Below are 21,312 nucleotides of genomic sequence, written 5' to 3'. Positions count from 1 at the left end.
TTAAGGATCTCCTCCAGGTTTATACTACTGAAGACTGCAGTACGCCAGTCACACCTCAAAACACAGACATTCAAACTAAACAAATTGTTGTGCTTTAAATTAACTAAAGAGATCTTCATTTAGATCTTGATCTTTCTTTGTCCGTGAATTCCACGCATGTGTAGACCACCTTCCAGTTTAGTACGTTGTTGTTACTCACGGATGTCAACAATGTGCCAGAATAACGAAAGGGGTGGTGGACAGTGTTACGCTGGTTAGCTCCTGAGGCCTGGTTAGAGAATGAGATTGCCGAAGATAAAAGGTACGTGCCTACGTAACATATGAATGAGAGACAGACAGTGGGTAAAATGAATGACAACGTAACAGCACGTTCTGGAAATTATTATCGTTACGTTGTAGCCGGCGAGTGCTGCGCGTCTCACAGTTGTACCGTGGCTTGCTCACATGTCCGTGAAGTGATCCCTATTTATGCTTTAAAGAGCCTGGATACCTATGTGTCCCCTCCGTGTATATTGCCTTACTCTTTGGATTGCCACAAAGCAACCTGCGAGATTAGAGAAAGGTTGAGAAGAGATCGCGAGAGGAAACGATAGCGTCGTGAAAACGAGATGGACTGTGAACGGACAGAAGCAGAAATGCTCCTACACCACCACGTAATTACGATTTGGACAGTGATTCTGAGTGGACTGTTCCTATCGAATCAATACCCAAGGGTTTTCTTTTGTAATTTTGTTTCCCTTATAAAAAATCATAATGCTGTGCGACGAAGGGTTCAGTTCACGACTGGCGGCCGCGTTTAAACAGGGAGCCCGTCACAGACAACTTTAACACGTGCAACGTAGTTGGCCGCACATGGCTAGTTTAACCATATTTGCTGTCTTTTGCCCCACGTGTCCCATGCTTGGTGCCTTTGCTCTGTATTTGCACGTGTGAATGTCTCCTTTTCCTCGAACGCAATCCCATAGGCCCTTCTGCATAGATTATTTTCGAGGCGCCTTTGTCATCTCCTGTCCAGTCTCGTACCTTCCATCATAGAAGACGACTCTCTCAGTGTGTGCCTTTACTCCTCTTTGTGTGTCTCACACTTCCTCTTTCATAGCATCACCAAAGCCAAACTGACCAATCAGATTGCTCCGAGGGACCGGACCCACAGACCTTGGTGTTTTATTAATTAGTAGACAGACAAACAGAGAGACAGACATTTAGACCTCAGGCCGATGTCACACTTTGTGATTTCTAGTCAGTGTGCATGTCAGACATGCCAACCCCGTCACTGATCTTGTTGCTAGACCCTGTCAATTTACATGACTGGAAACTCATTTAGTGACTGAATGACGACTTCAAAGAACCCTAGAGATAGGAAGAGAAGCACAGACATTCAGGAGAGGAGCACCGAGAGGAGCCAATTGAAGTGATTTGGGCGCCTCCTGGACGCCTCCCTCTGGAGGTTTTACAGGTATGACCACCTGAGAGGAGACCCCCAGGGCTTGCTGGGAGGACCTGTGGAACCCATAGTATGAGTTGGAAAGTATGTCTGGGGAAAGAGACCGAAAGGCTTCACTGGCAAGACTGTTGTTGCCACAACCCGGCTTTGGATTAGCAATGCACGATCAGTGAATGAATGTTGACTTTCAGCACAGTTCTCTCCCCTTTTCATGACAGCCAATGGCGTGCTGCCTGACCGAGCCGGTGCTGTACAAAGGGTTAACAGGGATGGCGAGTTGAACCGCAGTCTCTGCCCTTTGTTTTCTTTTTTTAGTACATAAAACAAGACACATCATCCAGACGAGCTTCTGGACCTCACAAATGGAAGACCACACCCGTGTTTCTTATTCCTCGTCACTTCATTGTACAAATTGTTATTTCTGGCTGAGAATTTATTGGCTGTCAGTTCTCACGCACACAGAGATGCCCCTACAACTAAAGACAAAATCAAACCGAAAGCGAGGTGTAGGCTAGTTGGCGTGAGTCTCTGGGTACGTACAGGCGTACATATGAGAGCGCACTGCCAACTATCTCCATTATCTAAATGATGTCTGTGACTGAAAAACTTGGTAAGCAACTTAACTTTAAATTCTTTCCTCCTCAGAGTTAACATCAAATAATCGAAAGGTCCAAAAGGAAAAAGACCCTCCACCTTTCAAATCTCCAGTGGGTTTCATCCCAAAGTACTTACCGCTATTTGTCGTTTTTCAGTTTCTCCTCTTTTGTGATGGATGTCTAAAAGGTGTGGTGAAGGAAAATAAATAAATAAATAAATAAATAAATAAATATATCAACCACCTTTGAGAAACAATTTGTCAGCCTGGCACCAACAAATTCTCTCTGAAGGGCCATAAATTGGATTGGTGAGCTTGTTAGGCTGAATGGCCTGTTCTGATCAGATGAATTATTGTAACCCACTCAGGAAAGGATACAGGTCAGATATTCCAAAATAGTCACATCCCAGATGTACTCGTACAAGGAATCCATGGCATCATGGCTGCACAAAGAGAACGTGATTAGGGTAACGTTAAACTTTTAAAAACAGCCCTAACTCAGCACGAACCGATTACCTGTTTTGTTCCTGCAAGGCCTTGAAAGCCGTCATGTAGTCCACCTCACGGAGGAACTGACACAAAATTGCCACCTGTGGTAAAGAAAAGGGTCAACACATTTCGTTTAGTCAGCTGTGCAGAAGTTTTAGAAACTATGCAACAGGTTTAATGTGCAGTATTTATACGATGCAGTAGAATCGCGCCTTATGTGTGGGATACAACCCAATAAAATATCCTTAAGATACCTTCTCACACAGTCCGACATTGTGGTCAGCAACACAGGAGCGCCGCAGGGGACTGTACTTTCTCCAGTCCTGTTCAGCCAACATACATCGGACTTCCAATACAACTCGGAGTCCTGCCACGTTCAAAAGTTCGCTGGCGACACTGCTATCGTGGGCTGCATCAGGAGTGGGCAGGAGGAGGAGTACAGGAACCTAATCAAGGACTTTGTTAAATGGTGTGACTCAAACCACCTACACCTGAACACCAGCAAAACCAAGGAGCTGGTGGTGGATTGTAGGAGACCCAGGACCCTCATGGACCCTGTGATCATCAGAGGTGATTGTGCAGAGGGTGCAGACCTTTAAATATCTGGGGGTGCAGCTGGATGATAAACTGGACTGGACTGTCAAATACTGATGCTCTGTGTAAGAGAGGACAGAGCTGACTATACTTCATTAGAAGACTGGCGTCCTTCAACATCTGTAATAAGATGCTGCAGATGTTCTATCAGACGGTTGTGGCGAGCGCCCTCTTCTACGCGGTGGTGTGGAGACTGAGGAGACCCCACACTATGTGACTATACAATGATATTGTCTGTTATACCTGCATTGTTATCACTCTTTAATTTAATATTGTCCTTTATCAGTATGATGATGCTGGAGTATGTGAATTTCCCCTTGGGATTAATAAAGTATCTGTCTATCTATCTATCTATCTATCTTGCCTACTATGCTAAAATTAGTATCTATCTATCTATCGATCGCCTCTGGCTTCACTTCTATCTGTTTTTATTAAGAGTGTGTATACACATCAGTCATAAGCATCAAGAGACTTACATACAATGTACGCATATACTGTAATTTATTTTGTGGACGAGTAGGGGGCTATGTCCCCTGCCCGCTTTGCTTGTCAACCCCCGGGTGGACGCTACACGCTATAGCCACTTTGCAGTTCTGCCACTCGCGTATGGGGAAGAGGATGTACAATTTAAACAGATTGTTATTTTCATGGAAATTGTTACATACGCATAAAAGAACTATTTTACATTACAGCGAGTAATTAACCATATTAAAAAAATAGCAAAGCGTAATAATTTGAAAGTAAATTATGTTTCATGTGGGCTCCAAGCTGTGGCCTCCTTAGCGTTAGATTTACCCCCAGAAGAACGAGCCAAAAGCATCCATTTTTCCCCCCAGCAAGGAAAATGTTATTAGGTGTAACAGAAACAAGTAAATAGCAAAATGTCAAAATAAATAGAGCAGGAAAGTCATATCCAGTGTCCGCTGCTGTACTGATGCAAATATAGTACACGTCTTTCGTGTGACATGTTTTGAGACAGTCACCAATGCACAGCCTCATGTTGCAATTGAGACAGTAGACGCATTTGTGTTTGCACACTATTCTTACAATATTTTATTTTGTTGCTTGCTAGAATGTCAGTGTCCGACCTGCATGATCGACGAGTTCTTTGTATTATTGCAGCCGCAAGGCTTAATAACTTCCACAGTTCCCCAGACATGAATACTGACCGTTGCCGAATTGTGAACAGTGCACTGGGGGCTAAAGTCTTGCTTGTCCTTGTATGTGATCGCAATTATTTTACCTTCTTGCCACGCAGCTACCCATACCACTATGCTGAAAGTTCATGTGACCAAATTTCACAGTGGTTTAGTCGTACAGTACCATATTATTTATCAGTCTCACTTTGTGTGTCTGATGACAAATTCACATTGTCATCGCTATCGCTTTATTCGAGCAATGGTTCAGCTTAAATTGTTTATTGTAAAATTGCCTTGACAGCTTTTCTTTTCCCAATGTATTTTTAGTTGAAGGCTCTGTCCACTAATGAATACTGAAGAGTTACCTTACAGTGGCAAAATTTGCAGAAATATTTGATTTTTTGCAATGTGATGTTGTTTCATCCACTAGATGGCAGCAGAATACTGTCTCGAGTGTTAGTCAGGCTTAAAACTGTAAAGCAGCTCATTACACGTCACCCCGAGTCGGACTTGTGCTTAACCATAACTGCATAGAATTCCGTGCCTAAGTCATGCTAGGGGTTAACAGCAAGGAGGTTAAGTAGCAGCTGAGATACACACACACCATCTTGTTTCAGTTCTATACAGCCATGGTTACAATGAAGCATTCAATCATAAAAATGACATTTAGTGCCCATCCACGTTACATTCTAGTTTAAAAACTGTAGACAACAGTCCTCATTTTTTGCCTTTTGTCCGCACTACCCTATCGTTTATAACCTCACAAAAAGAGACTTTTCAAAAAAACTTTTCAGAGCCGTCCATTTCTGAAAACATCATCTATAGCAAGAAGTTTATTTTGTGGCAATATAATCTGTGAAATTTATTTCGAAGCCATGCGATTCAACTGAGAGAGAGAGAGAGTGAATGCTAGGGAGATAAATAAATGAAAACTAGAGGGCAAACAAAAGAGAGATGGACAGAAAACCTGTGAAGGACACACAAGCAGGTGATTTTAAAAGTGCTGATGTCTGCTTGACCAAAACAAAGCCACAGTCTGCAGAAGCCATCAATGGTGAGGACAGGAGAAGATTTTATTTTGGCACACAACCCGTCTGGTAGTTGCCCATATCTGATAAGAATTCCATGAATATGTAAATATGTGAGTTGTTATAATGACAAGGATCCAGCACAAAGTCAGAAGCTCCTCTGTGCCATCAATATGTCCGCCACATGGCACATCTGGTTGTCAGCATTCCCCCACTTGACTGTGATGTCCCTTGGCTTCTCTCCGGCCTGAATATATATGATCATACATTGCATTATTGAGAATACATGTGATCTTTTAAAGCAAGTTAAATACATCGCTCTTTTTGTATCATATTTCTCTCGTGTAATTATTTCTGCCATTGATTACAAAGAGGATGGTATTGGCTCTAGTCTGTTCTGCATCAAGAAAGGGCACATCCCAGGGGAGAAAGAGCACCCCCTGCTGGATACATCACCTCAGTGTTATAATAATGACAGGTGAAAACACAGACTCTAATCCCATTCTGATTGGTTCAAACTTATGATGTGGCCCTTCCCAGACTGGATCCTGCTCAACAAGACGTCTCATTCCGTGACCCATCAAGGACGAATACCTGTATGCATCTAAATTGAGTTTTGCACAGTTTAAATGCTGCATAAATGTGCAGAAATCAAATCACTTACTGGTCACTGCAGTGTTGTGATAAACCCTGTGGCCAGTGGTCTTACAATCCACTGAAGGATTTTTTCACCAATGCATACATATACAGTGTAACCAAAAATCTGATAAGTATCACCACACTGGGATGCTGTCATCACCATGTTTCACCAGAGAGATGATATTTGGCAGGCGATGAGCAGAACCTAGTTATGTCACCATAAAACATCTTTTCAAATCATATGTGCAGAGTTTCAAATTGGAATGATGCATAAAAGCATGCACACCATTTTGTCCACATTTCCCATTTCTACTGCAGCACAGGATGTGCAAATCTGGCTTCCCTGTGGTGGCATTGCCCATCTGCTGCACTTTTGGCAGCCACTAATATTAACTTCTCAGCTGCCCAATCATATGCTCATGTACTTGACAGATATGACAGAACATGCAACATTACATCACACACTAGACAGAATTTTAGATTTATTTTTTAGGTGTCTGCTATTACCTCTGTGTTTATTAACTGTATTTCAAAATAAAACCTGAACCCTCGCATCAGTCTTTTTTTTTTTCCCTTCTCCAATAACGTACTCACCTGGGTGTGGCAGTTTAGATGTGAACAGCACCGTATCATTCGTTTTAGCACCTGAAAGCACATAAAATACTCACAGTGTTACTATATGTCCAGGAAAAAAAACCAATTTCATTGGCAAGAAATTGGTTACTGGTAACCTGAATGATGGTGCGTATTTCTTCCGTTTTTGAACCCACTTATCTTAATTCAAGGTTATGGCTAGCCAGAGCTAATCCTGGCAACACTGTACACAAGGTTAAGCACTTTGCTTATTTATTTTTAAAAATTATGGCATATAAAAAATTTTCACAAAATCTCATTAGCTCAATGATAACAAATAATAGGTAAATAAAAAATAAAATTGGATGTGAGCGTCGTTAGGCTATGCGCCCTAGGAACCAAGTTGACCCGAACTATTCTATAACATTTCAGTAATTATTTACCGCTCTGATGCTGATCTTTCTGATCATAAAATAAGTCATTACGATAGCAAGTGACGAGAAGAATTCATAATTCATTGAAGAATTAGGGTATTTGATGGTTCCTCTAGAGCAAGAGTTCCCCAACTTTTTTCGGCCGCAGACCCCTTTACCAAAAACTTTTAAAATCGTCGACCCCCTAGTCTCTTACTTTACTTACTCAAATTAATACATTTGTACAGTACTCGATATTAAATATTTCACTAGATATCAAACTTTTCATTTTAATCGCTTGTAATTAATGATTGAAAAAGATAAAAGGACTATGGAATATGGCATTATCTTGTGCAACATTTAATATCGAAACCTGCACTAATAAAAATTAAAGTAGAAAAATGCGAGCAGAGTTTTTTTTTTTTTTTTTACATTTATGAAATAAATATGTAAATTCAAAGTAAGTACAAATAGTCCAAGCTGTACTGTCTGCATTTCTTTTTTGGTTCAGTCATATTATTATCTGAACAAATAAAAACTTTTATTAACAAACAATTTCAACAGCCCCTGTGATAAAAATAAAAAAAACAATAAAGTATGCACTTACTTGAAACAGAAGATTTTTGTTCAAACTGTGCCCTCTGATTTTTTTTCGTTGTACTGCTCCTCAATAAATAATTATATTCAAAGTTCAAATCACAAATAAGTACATGTCACATTAAATGAACCAATTTATAGTGTTTCATGAAAGCATGACAGTACAAGACTGATAGATTCTGCTAATATCGAATATCCGTCGCCTCGTCCCACCGCGAGCAAGTGCGGACATGCAACGGTTTTTCATGTCCGCACTTGCTTTGATACGTTCGATAATACAATGCACAGACATGTTTGTGCTACATGTATTTTCATGCATTCTTACGTGTGACTCTTTTAATGACACATTTTACCTTTTCGTTCGCAAGTTTGGTATGTAATGTGTTTTTTTGAATTATTTTACTTCTTAATTAGGTACCTATTGGAATCATAGATATTTTGAAGTAAACAAATAGCAGTAGTAAGGGGGTCTATTTAAGCTGTCGTCGACCCCCAAATTTTTTTATTGAAACTATCGACCCCAGGGGATCGATATCGACCACTTTGGGAACTCTTGCTCTAGAGTGCCTCTTTCTCTTGCACGATTTGGCTCAAAAACTAATCAGCACATCGTCATCTCATAACAGGCTTAAGTTTCGAGTTTGGGATTTTTCTGTCCACCTGTTTTAGCTTTAGACCGATCTCAAGAAACTGTGACACACAGACACATGCAGAGACACACACATCCGTCATTGAGATAGCAACATTTTTGGTATCAGGAGACCGTAAAACATCGAGATATACCGGAAAACGAAGATCAAAATTTTTGACAAATCTAAACCTTCCGCTCCTTCCCCTATAGACAATAGGTTATGGTAGGGAAGAGCGTAAAGCGAAAAAGAGCAACTTGTATGTGGTTAAAACTAACTGGATTTTGAAAGCAGGGCACAAAACTTGCCTGATCTGTGTAGACATCTGCAGGTACTGCTTTATTGAAGAAGTCCGAACACACAGCTCCAGCCTGAAGGTAGTGGTGCAGAGCGGCAGAGTATTGACTGGTGACTGCAAAGCAAGACAACGGTCAGATTCGTGACAGCTTAAAATGCTCACTAGTGTTTGTCATAATTGAAAGGTTTTCTGGATTGTCATTTTTTAAAATCACTCTTAACATTTAAAACCATGATCATAGTCACTAATTTAATAACAACATTTATTTATATAGCATACTCCCATACAAGGTCAAAGTGTTTTACAAGATGTCAAAGAAAGAGTTACAAGAAAAGAAAAAGAAAAAAAGATTAGGCAAGAATATTAATAAGTAACAAAAAAGTAAATAAATAAATCCATATCCATGTGGGTGTGTGTGTGTGTGCCTTGCTGTGGGCTGGCGCCCTGCCCGGGGTTTGTTTCCTGCCTTGCGCCCTGTGTTGGCTGGGATTGGCTCCAGCAGACCCCTGTGACCCTGTAGTTAGGATATAACAGGTTGGACAATGGATGAATGGATGATTTTATAAACCACCAGATATGTAATTAGTAGAAGGGTAGCATCCTTATATACAAGCTCATAATGCAAGTCTGGACTTATTTTTAATATTTTAACTGTCTGTTAAAAAGCCAGATGTTGTTAAAGAATGAAATATCTCCAACATGAATTAGTATTTAGAAATCAGCTCTTGTAAAGCGATATGCAGTCTATTAACACAAACACTGTTCTCAGAAACTTAATGAGAATAATTCTGTTGAAATGTGCAGTGGAAATCAAACATGCTTTTTCTGTTCGGTATAAGGCATATGATTATGACGCATTAATGACACTGCATCAGCCAAATCCATTACATTAATATTAATGGTAAATTTACTTTAGTTTGCTTAATTTTGAACTTGAATATAATGTGGCCTTAGATAACAGAAGATTCAGTTTAACCCCCCCCTAATGTTCTTAATGTTAGCTCTGTGTGACGGCAGTGCATCTCTCAGATTGAACCAGTAGAAAGAACCATCAACTCTTGGGCAGACAGCCATTAAGGGCATGCAGTTTTCCGACCGTCATGTACGTAGGTCAAACGTAAATCCTAGTGTATGTGATAACTGACAGAAACCTTAAAAAAATGTAACCTATGTCACAGGTGGCTGGGAGTGGTACCCAGCCGGGACGCCCGGGAGGACCGGAGGAGGGCTTACGCCTTCCCCAGACCACGTGGGGGCGACCGCCCTGGTGGCTTTGGGGACTACGGGAACTGAGCCTGGAAGTTCAACTCTACATGGGCCCGTGGTCACCGCCAGGGGATGCCCCAATGCCTTTGGAGCTCTGGCCCTCAGCATTTCTGCCACACCCGGAAGTGCTGGGGGTGAAGAAGACCAGGGACACCCAGAGTGCTTCCGGGTGCGCAGCCGGTACTTCCGCCAGCACTCAAGCTGATTGAGACGCACCTGGAGCCCGTCTAGGTGGGGATAAAAGGGGCCATCTCCCTCCACTCGATGGCTGGAGTCGGGAGGACGAGACAAGGTCTTGGAGGAGAGGAAAGGAGGCGGCCTGAAGACAGAGACAAAAGGCATTGTGAGGCCTGGACTTTTGGGGTTGTATTGCACTTATTTGTAAATAGTATGTATATTAAACATGTGTTGGGTGAACCATCGCTGTCTGCCTATCTGTGTTCGGGCCATATCCTACACCTAGATTCTGACTACAGAAAGAAGAAGTTTCCCCTTTTTTGTGTGTATTATCTTTTTTTTGTGTGAACCTGTTCCTTTGAAATTCACTAAAATCTTTAAAATGGAGTTTTTTTTTTCTCTACAACAAGTCATACTATTGCCTGAATGGCCTTCTGGCAACTGCATTTGAACAATTTAAAACAGAATTACAGAATTATAGATATACCTATAGATAGATATATCATTCAATTATTTCCGCATCACGCAAATCTGAAACACTTACCAAAATAAATATCTGCTTGGGTAATTAGCCAAGAATGGTTAGTTGGATTTAGCGTCAATGCGTGGTTCACAACCTCCTTCAAAGTGATAGCAACAGCCTCCACATCTACAGACTGCAAACTAACACAGACAGAAGAGCAGATCAACAAGACAACAAAAATGATGATATTTCAGGTGGTCAGGTATATGAAGGGGAAAAAAATTTACTTTTAAATGTATTCTGTTTTATGCTAAAGCTAGATAAAGCTTTTTTAATGGTCCACTACATTATAAAACAACAATGGGGAAGAATTACAAAAACACATACAATTTACTTCATCTTTATTATATATAATGTTCTTCACATTACACTTCCTTTTTTAAAATACTTAAAAAGACAAAACAAAACAAGAGTATATGATAGTAAGGAAAACCATTTCAAATTATCTAGTAAAATTTGACATCAAGGGTAAAAAGTGATTTTCAGTAAAGCATATCACATAAAATAAGGACAGACAAAAACTGCTAGTCTGTGCTATCTATAACCACTGTGGGAATAATGCTTTCAATTCATGAAAATATCCTTAATAAAAAGTTAATGTCCAACAGCTGATAACACTGACCAGGGTAAAATAAAAGCAAAAACAAAAGTTCATGTACTACTGCCAAGTATCAATGGCACAGTGAAATGAAGCCAGACAGATTCAGTATGTACTGTATAATGTGTATTTGTTCAAAATCTGGGCTGAAGTGTAGAGCAGAACTGAAGGAAGATAAACTGCATACCAATTCATCTGTCAATCTGTTTTCCTGGTCTATTTTCCTTTATATAGTTATGCAAAGCTACTGGACACAACGTTTGATGTTGAACCAGTTTATCTCTAGGCACCTTGGCATGCACACCCACAGTCTTTAAAACACAGGAAGTTTAGAATCCTCAATTAATTTAACATGCCGTTCTTTAGAATATGGGAGGAAACCAAACTACCCAGAGACACCGACTTGTCCACGAGTGTTCCCACTACACTAGCATGCCACAAAAATATATTTATATATGACGTAAATTAAACATCAATTGAGTTTTTAGTTAATCAACTGGTTTAGCAGTCAAGACAGCGTAGTCCATTAGCCGCATCAGTGGATTTTCAAGCACAAGAATTTCAAGCTCAGTTGTCACTTTGGACTTGCTGTGTGACCTTGAGCAAGTCACTAATCCTAGCTGAGATTTATTTGTAAAAACATAGAAACAATTTTATTACATTTCTGTTCTTGTAATACATCTCTGATACAGATGTATTTGTTTATAACTGTAATTCTGCACTCATTTTTATACTACATTTCAGCATGCAAGCACATGTGCCATTTCCTCCATCCGCATCACACAGTAAACTTTAGATATTTTTGGTATTTATTTATTTGTTTGTTTTTTTTATAGCATAAACACTAGCCACTTTTCATTACCACTTGCACTAATAATATGTAATTTATTATATCTGTTATAGTTGTTTGTTTCTTTGCACAAATAAGTTATATAGTTATAATAGAAACTATTAGTTATAGTTATTTGATATTTTGTTGAGAGTTATGTTGTTATTCTGTTTATTTAGTTATTCTGTTTGCACTATTATTACTGATCTTTTTAACTCTTTATTACCTTATCTTTATTCCTCTTGTTGCACTGAGCATGTATATGACAAAAGAATTTCCCTCGGGATAAATAAAGTTCTTATCTATCTATCTATCATTGTCAGTTTTTACAGATGGCCAAACACATTACTTAGTCTAGAGCAGGGGTCACCAACTCCGGTCCTGGAGGACCACCGTGGCTGCAGGTTTACATTCTAACCCTTTTTTTAAATGAGTGTCCTGTTTGTGCTGCTAATTAACTTCTTGTGAATTCATTTTAATTGAACGGCTTTTTTTAAGATTTGTTCCCCTGAATTTCTTAATTTCTTTCCCTAACCGGCACCCAAACAGAAATGAAATGTGAGGTGAGGGAGCTAAGAGAAGACCAACTAAGTCAGGGCCTCAAACTCTAACCAATTTCACTCCAACAAGTTCCTTAATTAGACTTCGATGTTTGTTGTTAATTAAACCCGTTCTTTAACTCCATGGCTTGCTGCTGCTCTCATTGTGCAATGGCAGACATTTCCAAAATTGTTGATTTTCTCTTTTCTAAGAGCACTGTTAAAAAATTTTGGGGGCCCGAGCAGATTAACGTTCCTGAAACCTTCACCCTTTTAATTTTCAGATATTGTGTGATGGACACCAGTTGTTTTGGCTCATTTTGTACCTGATTATTGTTTGGCTGCTAATTGAGGAAAAAGAAAGAATTAAGGGGTCTGAGTCTTCAAGAACAAGTCAATTAAAATGATTTCAAAAGATGTTAATTAGCAGCAAAAACATGTCACTAAGAAGAAAAGGGTTAGAATGAAAACCTGCAGTCACTGTGGCCCTCCGGGGCTGGAGTTGGAGACCCCTGGTCTATACCAATAGAACTTTTTGCTCTTAATGTACATGTTCTTAATACAGAAACGCAATGAAAACTAAATCCAATGAAGAAGTATTTACTTATGATATTGTATAAAAGGAAATGCTATATATACACACACACACAAGCATTTTACCACACAATTTACATGTAAACATAAAGTATGTAAGCATCCAAGTTATTTATCCATTTTTCTTTCTTTTGAGCTTACAGCCATAAGCACTGTGCACCTGTCCAATATTACAGCCTTCTTTCATGAACAGCAAAGGATGGCTGTTATCTCTAGTTTTGCATAACTGGCACACTTCATATTGCAATTAAATTACATAATACTCTAATTAAACATGTTCAGTAATTACGACTACTTAAAATCGTCTTCACTTGACAAGAAAATATAAGAAAAACAAAAAGCATACTTGGGTAAAGATGTTGGCCAGATAGACAAGTGTTCGGCAGTTACTTCATTTACAATATCATCCTGGATGCAAAAGGGGAAAAAAACAAAAATCAATTGACAAGAAAGACCACACATTGTGAAATGAAACCACAAAGCACCAAGGTTTCATACTAACCCGTACAATGCTGTGCAACCGGACAAATAAGGACACAAGTGTAGTCAGCACAAGTGGTTCCTGTCAAAGGAAGAAAACAAAATTCTGTTTTTAGAAGGACGTATAGAACAACATGGATATATTCAATTCACTGAACATGTAACCGACTGCCAAGATATTCGATAACAAAATACAAATGAATCGCATTTAAAAATTAGAAAGAAAACAAGATACAAACATGTATTGTGCAGCTTCTACTAATATCGAGTGTTTCCTAGGGTAAAAAGAAATCAACGCATACAAACTCAGTTTTAACTGAACATCTGCACCATCAACAGCACAAGGAGCAGACGAGTATTCCTAATCCGGTATTTCTCTTGGGCACAGCCAAGACAAAATCTTTTCCGCTTGGATATCCTCTAACAGTGGCTAAGGATAGATTACAGTAAAGACTTTTTTTCCCAAACCAATTTCATTTGCAAAAACTAAAATCTACTTTTGCATATGAATCGTCATTCTTGTCATGGCCTGAGTGAAAATCTGAAACACTTATTGTTATTTACTATTAATATAGTGACTTGCACAGTGGGTACAAGTGCCAGCTCAGAACGTTTGCACAAGAGGCTTCATCGCCTACAGTGTTAACAGCAATGCATGCCTGGAAACTCAGTTCCCACATTCTTAAAACATTACATTTGTCAAAACAAGCAAAAAAGCAATATTAAAAACATGATTGCAATAAATACTTCATAAGTATGTCATTTCTAATCTTGCTAAAGAATAATTATGGAAGTACAGAAAAATGTATTTTATTTTATGAATTTATTTCTTGTGCCATTAATAATAAAAGTGGTGTAGATTCTTATTTATTGTTTTAAGAACACTGACAAATGGATTTCAGTGATTTACAATGAGAATAATACTGAAAAAAATAATGCAATGGCATTACTGTGAATTCACTGTAAAACATGACAAAATATGTGGAATAAATATTTCGTTCCCACAATGTATTTTGAAAAAGTACATGGGAATGGTCAAGAAAGCTCAGGTATCACCTCTTACACCTACTGTCAAAAATGCAAACTGTATACCGCATTAGGTTTCATACTGTCAAACGTACAGTATAATAAGGAAAAGCAAAGACTTTAAACTGTAAAAAGACTCACCCTCAGCTTCTGAATAAAGGCCACAAATGCACTCCTACAATTAGAAAGCCAGAAGAAACTCATTGTAAGCATGGATGTACAAATGTCAAATTTGCATATTCCCTAGTTTTTGTTCTAACAGAAAATACTTAAACATTATTAATACTTAATTTGTGCAATATTATTCAATATATTTAATCTCTCCAATACTGAATGTTAAATAATACCAGAAGAATGAAATCAAGGTGAACAGCAAAAGAGTAAACCACAACTGATCTGTTATGTAGCAACAACATTTAACAAACAAATGTTTTTCACGCACTGCTGCATACTGTTAAGCAAGCCAAGAAATGAGTGGCACTCCACACAACACAAAAAGAAGTACAGTATGTGGAATTACCTGGTCATGTATTTACTTATTTACTTGTTAAGTACATAGCAATCAATATTTAGTACTATATTTCTGTGTTTATTTCCAGTCCCTTATTAAATTTACTCAAAACTTAGATGACCGGATTGTTTATTTAAAAAAAAGAAGTCACACACTTTAATAAGTTTTCAATGTACACTTTACTTCATATGCCATATACATTCCACTATGGCTTCTTAAAATGAATCTGCGGAGAAAGAATTCTCTGTTTTATATTAATTACAGACAAAAATATACATTACACTTTAAATGCTTGTATTGGACTTCATACTGTGTGCACATTTTCTTAAATGTAATACAACATTTCTTTCTCAAACTCACTCAATCCAACTCATGGTTGATAGGAGATTTTGGGGATGGGGTGTGTGGGGAGGATTAGGGTGCAGGAGTATCCCATTAGCATTGGACAGGACACCAGTCCATGAAAGGGTCCCACTCCCACACAAACCCATACTCATATTCACACAGGGCCATTTAACATAACCTGTACAAGTTAAGGAATTACAGAGGAAATATTGGACCACCAGGAGAAACACCTATGCAGACATGGGCAGAAAATGCTGAATCAATATGGACAATAGCCATGTGTCAGATTCAAACCCAGGATTGTAGATCCATGAGACACCACTTTGTCACTCTGATTTAAAATAAATTTGCTTAATTTCAAGATTGTCTTGTGATTTCAGGTCAAGAGTTAGCATTCAACACACTGTGGAATACCTGTGCATAATCCCTAAAGTGGATTCTCGGTGCTTTATTAAGCTAATTCTTCCATCATTGGCTCGTTTGTGTTGGCTACTAAAACTGCAGATTTGTACAACAACTTCCCAAAGATCTTTAGCTGTTCTTCTTGTCTCTTTAGGTCCTGGAAGTTCCTTGCAGGTGGCTGCCAGCAGCTGACCCAACTGGAGCACAAAAAAAAAAACCAAAACAAAACATAACAATGAAGAAACTGGTAGACAACATTAAATAAGAGCAATAATGCAATTAATCTTACAAAAAACAATAGTAGTAACAATAATAAATTATTATTATTATTAGTATTAGTAGAAGTAGTAGTAGTAGTAACATAGCCTTAACAATAACTTGCTTTCTGGATTTATTTTATTGAATACTTACAAACAATTACTACACAATAATACAATTAACTAATTTGGAAATTTCAAGCAATTAAAATATATTAGATTTTTACATATTGTCCATATTTACTTCAAAAATCACATTAGTTTATCAAACTCTTAACTGATACTTCAACTATAGCCCATCACAACACACACATCATGACCCCGTAATCACCATTATCCCATGTATCAAGGCAACACTGTGACCACACAGGTAGAAAGTGAAAATGAACAATCATTGGCACGATTTCTTTTTTAGAAGATAAAATACAACTTCTGTACAGAAAATTTGGAATGGACAATATAATTTATTAAAATGTATAAACTATCCTATATATTCTGAATCTGCTTATGACACTTTCTGGTTGTAGGGAGCTGGATCGCATCTTGGTAAGGAGACAGTCCTGGAAAGTATGCCTGTTGGCCATGCGTTACTCTAATACATGCAGTACATCACCAATCTTGAATTCAGGTCCAATGTAAGAGTTATGAAGTGATGTAAAATACACATCTTTGTAGCATGGGAAGATAATGGAGTGCCCCAAGACCACCAATACACACACACACACACGCATACAGGGATAAAGTGCAAACTTCTAAAAGATGGTGACCAAGTGAGGATTCCAAGCCAGGTCCCCGGAGCAACGAGTAGTGCTGCTCTTTATCAGAAATTGAAAACATTTTTTTTTCACCTTTACATATGGATTGTTTTGCACAAGTGTTGCAGGGACCTGCAAAGTCAGGTATTCATTTTCTCTCCAGTTCAACATGAACGCAACACACTCCTTCCCTAAAATCTGCCGAAGAGGAATATCTAGAAGAGAATAAGGTCATTATTAAAATAAGGAAGAAAAAAAAAAACACCTGAGCTATGAAACAGCTGACATACACAATTTTAAAAACACAGATTCAAAATGACCATAAGTCAAAAGGAAAGAGGGAAAGAAAACACACATTTTATAAACCAAAATTATATTAACTTATTCCTAAAGAAAGGTGTCCACAACCATCACTCAAACAATTTAGATGGCAGTTTCATGGACTGAGCAATGTAGAGAGTTATGAGTGTTTAGAATTACCCACAATTTTCTTGCAGGTAGTAAGCGCATCACTAACGTTGTTCTCATGTCAGAACAAAACCTAGTTTTCTTATGTTTTATGGCAGCTAATGCTAAGCATGGACACAAGATTTTTTATGGTTTCTCAGGTTATATTTGTTGGGGAATCAGGTTGGTTTTATACTTTTTTTCCAAATAGGTAATCCATCACTTTTTATCTGCCCAATACTGATAGTGCACATTAGATCTTTGTCATCTCTGCTTGAGAGAAATCCGCATTTGGCAGAACTAGCATAATTATTCTCCATTGTTTCTCACCATGTATTCTCATCTCCAGGTAGCCCCTGACTCTGCTTACGAGGTCAGGAGGTGGCCGCTCTCTGCTTCCTTCAAATTCTGCCTCATGAGCAGTGATGTCCAGAAGTAGCATTTCGTTCAGCATTACCTGACGCAGTTTTGGGGAAAACTCTGTCACCAGCTCAAGGCAGGCAGAAAACAGTTGTCTGGCATGAATAAAGTCCTACAATTGGAAAAATATTAAATATGAAACATTCCAAAATCTTAAAATTACTGCTAATTAAATTTAATATCTAATCTTGCTACACAGAAGCCGAAAAGTGAATCATTGTCCAAGTCTGAGGTTGCAGGTTTTCTTTAAGGACCTCTCTGTTTTTGGCTCTGTTTATCCTTCCCTCAATTCTGACCAGTCTCCCTGTCCCCATACCATGATGCTGCCACCTTCAGCATCTTATATGAATGAGACATTTATTTTTTTTATTTGCAAACCTTGCTGAATATATGTTTTTACTTTGTCATTATGGGTTATTGAATATAGATTAAAATTGGCAAAAATGGCAAATTTAACCATTTAAAAATAAATCTGCAACAAAATGAAGTATGTAGAATATTGTCCGAGTCCACTGTCAATTGAAAATGTTTTTGATGTTTTTTTCTGTAGTGGACTGTTTTGGATTTGATTCCTTACATGCTACTGTACTTTGTCAAGTATATCAAAGTCCTTAAATACGTTATCTTCTAGTTCTGAATCCACACTGCAACGTCTGCATTAAAAGTTGAAAGGCTTTACTTTTATCCCACTAAAGACACATTGTTATAAATGAATTCCTTAACAATCGAAGGCTTAAGAAATGTTAACATTTTCAGTTAATACAGTACATACAAAGAGAATGTGGTGAATCAAGATGACCTGACCTTTATGGCGATGCAGTGCAAGCCCTTTGCCATAAGAATGTAAACCAAATCCCGCGTAAGGTTGTCTTTAATTCCTAAAATCACACTGCTGTAATCTGGAGGAACTTCCCACTGCAAAAAAAAACAAAACAAATCAACACTGTAATCAGTGCATAAGAATAATCAATTCATATCAAAAATTCTGGATTTCTCAATATGGCAGGAATCAATGCATGTTTACAAAATATTTTACTAAAATATTAGGCAGCAAATATTAACATTAAAAGAACACTGACTGAAATTTTTGCCTTAAAGAGCCTAAAACTGTACCTTGTTGAATTACTATTTTGCTACGTTATAGAAGAAAAATCTTTTAAAATTAAAGGTTCACCACCATTCTCTGAAATTCAGGCAATGATGAGGACTTGGAAGGGGACTGAATCCTTTTGAATACTGAAGTGGACCCTTAAGGGTTTGAATATTTATGCAAGCACTGTTTTTTCCAACTTTGTTGTTTTTAGAAATATACTTCTGACAAATTATTTATGTTGGTTTTAAATATGAGCCATTTGGTTGTCATTAAAAACACTTATTGGAGGAATAGGTGTGTTTATCTTTTGAAATCCAGAGAATGGTGATGATTTTCAGAAGAACTGCTTACTTTTGTAAGGCACTGTAAAATAAAGTAAACAACTGTACTGAAAAGTGTAATGTAGTTTTCCCCCTGACGCAGTTTTCAACATGAAAAACAAAACATGTTGCAGACCAACATAGTGTGAAAAGTCCAACAGTGCGATTAGTAAATGTACATGTGCTTACAACTAATCTCTTTATTGGTGTTGATATTTTCCACATTAACATGGATGTAAAATGAACTTATTGTTGATAAGAGTGAAAAGAGTCAACCATCAATATTAAAATAATAAAATTCCTTACTTTACTAGAAACTTTCCAGAACTGTCGTTCAGTCATACCATGCAACTCAATCAAAATCTGACGTATCCTCCACGAATCTACAGACAAGATCAGCTGATGCTCTAGTTGTCCTATGCTTACACTTGCTGTTGCTGAGGAAAGAAAAGCAATGTGTAGAAATGAGACATGTACACCATAAAAACAAAAAAGTTTGAATAATTATCTTATTAAAGATTGTAGTATCTGTCAGTTTGATAGATTAAATCAGAAATTAAAAGAAATATAAAATATTGTTGCTATTTTTTTATGGAAAGTTTCCAACCTCATCACTACTGCTCTCAACACAACTCAGCTGCAAAAAAAAAAAAATGAAGAAACTTTCAAACTGGCAAACAGGAGATAAACAACAATTCTGGATTTGTCACACTTAAAGATCAAATATAGCATCTTTAAGAATATATGGTATACACCACATAGTGCTATGTTTTCATACTTTTTGTAATTTTCAGAATACTTACTGTTAGTGTGAATTCATTTAAAATTAATTTACAGTAATCCCTCCTCGATCATGGGGGTTGCGTTCCAGAAGCCCCAAACCCCCCCCGATTGATGAAAATCCACAAAGTAGAAACCATATGTTTGTATGGTTATTTTTATATAGTTTAAGCCCTTATAAACTCTCCCACACTGTTAACATTATTAGAGCCCTCTAGACATGAAATAACACCCTTTAGTCAAACGTTTAAACTGTGCTCCATGACAAGACAGAGATGACAGGTCTTTCTCACAATTAAAAGAATGCAAACATATCTTCTCTTCAATGGAGCGCCGTCAGGAGCAGAGAATGTCAGAGAGAGAGTGCGAGATAAAAGCAAGCAATCAAAAAAATCGATACGTGCTTTTAAGTAATGCCGAAGCACCGCGATAAAGTGGCATTTTGTAGAGGAGCGTCCGTATCCTCTAGGCAAACAGCCTCTGTGCAAACAGCCCCTCTGCTCACACCCCCTCTGTCAGGCAGAGAGAGTGAGAGAGACCGAGAAAATCAAACAATCAAGCAGAATATCGTATATAATCGAGGAGTTTTATTTAATATGTAATCCGTGCTCTGATTAGGTAGCATCTCAGCCATCTGCCAATAGCGTCCCTTGTATGAAATCAACTGGGCAAACCAACTGAGGAAGCATGTACCATAAATTAAAAGACACATTGTCCACAGAAATCCGCAAACCAGCAAAAAATCCGTGATATATATTTAGATGTGCTTACATTTAAAATCCGCGATGGAGTGAAGCCGTGAAAGTCGAAGCGCGATATAGCAAGGGATCACTGTATATGTTTATTATATTTAATTGAAGAGGTACATTTATCCGTCATGTTTGATTTTCCTGGATTACTTTAAATAAAACAAATTACAAATCCATTTAGATGGGTTAAAAGTGGCACCCGCCATAAATTTATTTTGCAATAGATACATGTATATTGATGATGCACAGCTATAAGACAGAAGCAATCATGAATTCAGTTAGCTCAACACAGTGCACACACAGAATTGTCTCTATTTAATCCATTTGCGGAATTTTCAATAAAAAGTCGCAAATAAGATTCAAGACAATACTGTATATCTTGACTTTCTCCTCCAATTTTTTTCCATTGTTTACACTTTTATTTCTCTTAATGCAATGTGCCATATGTACTCCTATTGTAAGTGAATGGTAAAACAAAACTGTCATTAAAAGAACTTAACACCAGATAATGCAAAAATTAAAAATGGTGTATAAAGAATCATGCGTGTATTTAACTGCCACTTTTATCACAACATATCATATATATATATATCATATCTATCTTTATCACAATAGCTTATTTGGGCCCCTAAGTTGTTCAGTTAGGGGTTAGGGGGTCAGCTCTAATAAGCATCATGGTCATTACAAACTTCTTTCATTTAAAAATTACAGAGGCCAATGTGCTTTTGGGAACCTTTATTGCTGCAGAAAGTTTTTGTAGCCT

General features: G+C 37.8%; 1 protein-coding gene across 2 annotated transcripts in view; it reads right to left on the bottom strand.

Annotated features, from left to right (window-relative positions):
- Window positions 1-21,312, bottom strand: part of ints8 (integrator complex subunit 8) — a 45,791-nt gene that overhangs the window by 3,239 nt on the left and 21,240 nt on the right. For both annotated transcript variants that reach the window (XM_039737826.1, XM_039737827.1), the window contains exons 14-27: window positions 19,327-19,457; window positions 18,412-18,522; window positions 17,518-17,719; window positions 16,834-16,955; window positions 15,741-15,925; window positions 14,612-14,645; window positions 13,467-13,526; window positions 13,311-13,372; window positions 10,426-10,544; window positions 8,449-8,552; window positions 6,523-6,573; window positions 2,556-2,629; window positions 2,418-2,482; window positions 2,177-2,220 (exon numbers count right to left, since the gene is read on the bottom strand). In XM_039737826.1, the coding sequence (XP_039593760.1) occupies window positions 2,177-2,220; window positions 2,418-2,482; window positions 2,556-2,629; window positions 6,523-6,573; window positions 8,449-8,552; window positions 10,426-10,544; window positions 13,311-13,372; window positions 13,467-13,526; window positions 14,612-14,645; window positions 15,741-15,925; window positions 16,834-16,955; window positions 17,518-17,719; window positions 18,412-18,522; window positions 19,327-19,457 (1,364 nt within the window). The remainder of the gene's footprint in view (window positions 1-2,176; window positions 2,221-2,417; window positions 2,483-2,555; window positions 2,630-6,522; window positions 6,574-8,448; window positions 8,553-10,425; window positions 10,545-13,310; window positions 13,373-13,466; window positions 13,527-14,611; window positions 14,646-15,740; window positions 15,926-16,833; window positions 16,956-17,517; window positions 17,720-18,411; window positions 18,523-19,326; window positions 19,458-21,312) is intronic.

This window comes from Polypterus senegalus, chromosome 16 (assembly GCF_016835505.1).
Source record: "Polypterus senegalus isolate Bchr_013 chromosome 16, ASM1683550v1, whole genome shotgun sequence".
NCBI classification, from domain to species: Eukaryota; Metazoa; Chordata; class Cladistia; order Polypteriformes; family Polypteridae; genus Polypterus; species Polypterus senegalus.
Note: the sequence above shows the minus strand (reverse complement) of the source record. Positions and strands in the feature narration are given on the sequence as shown.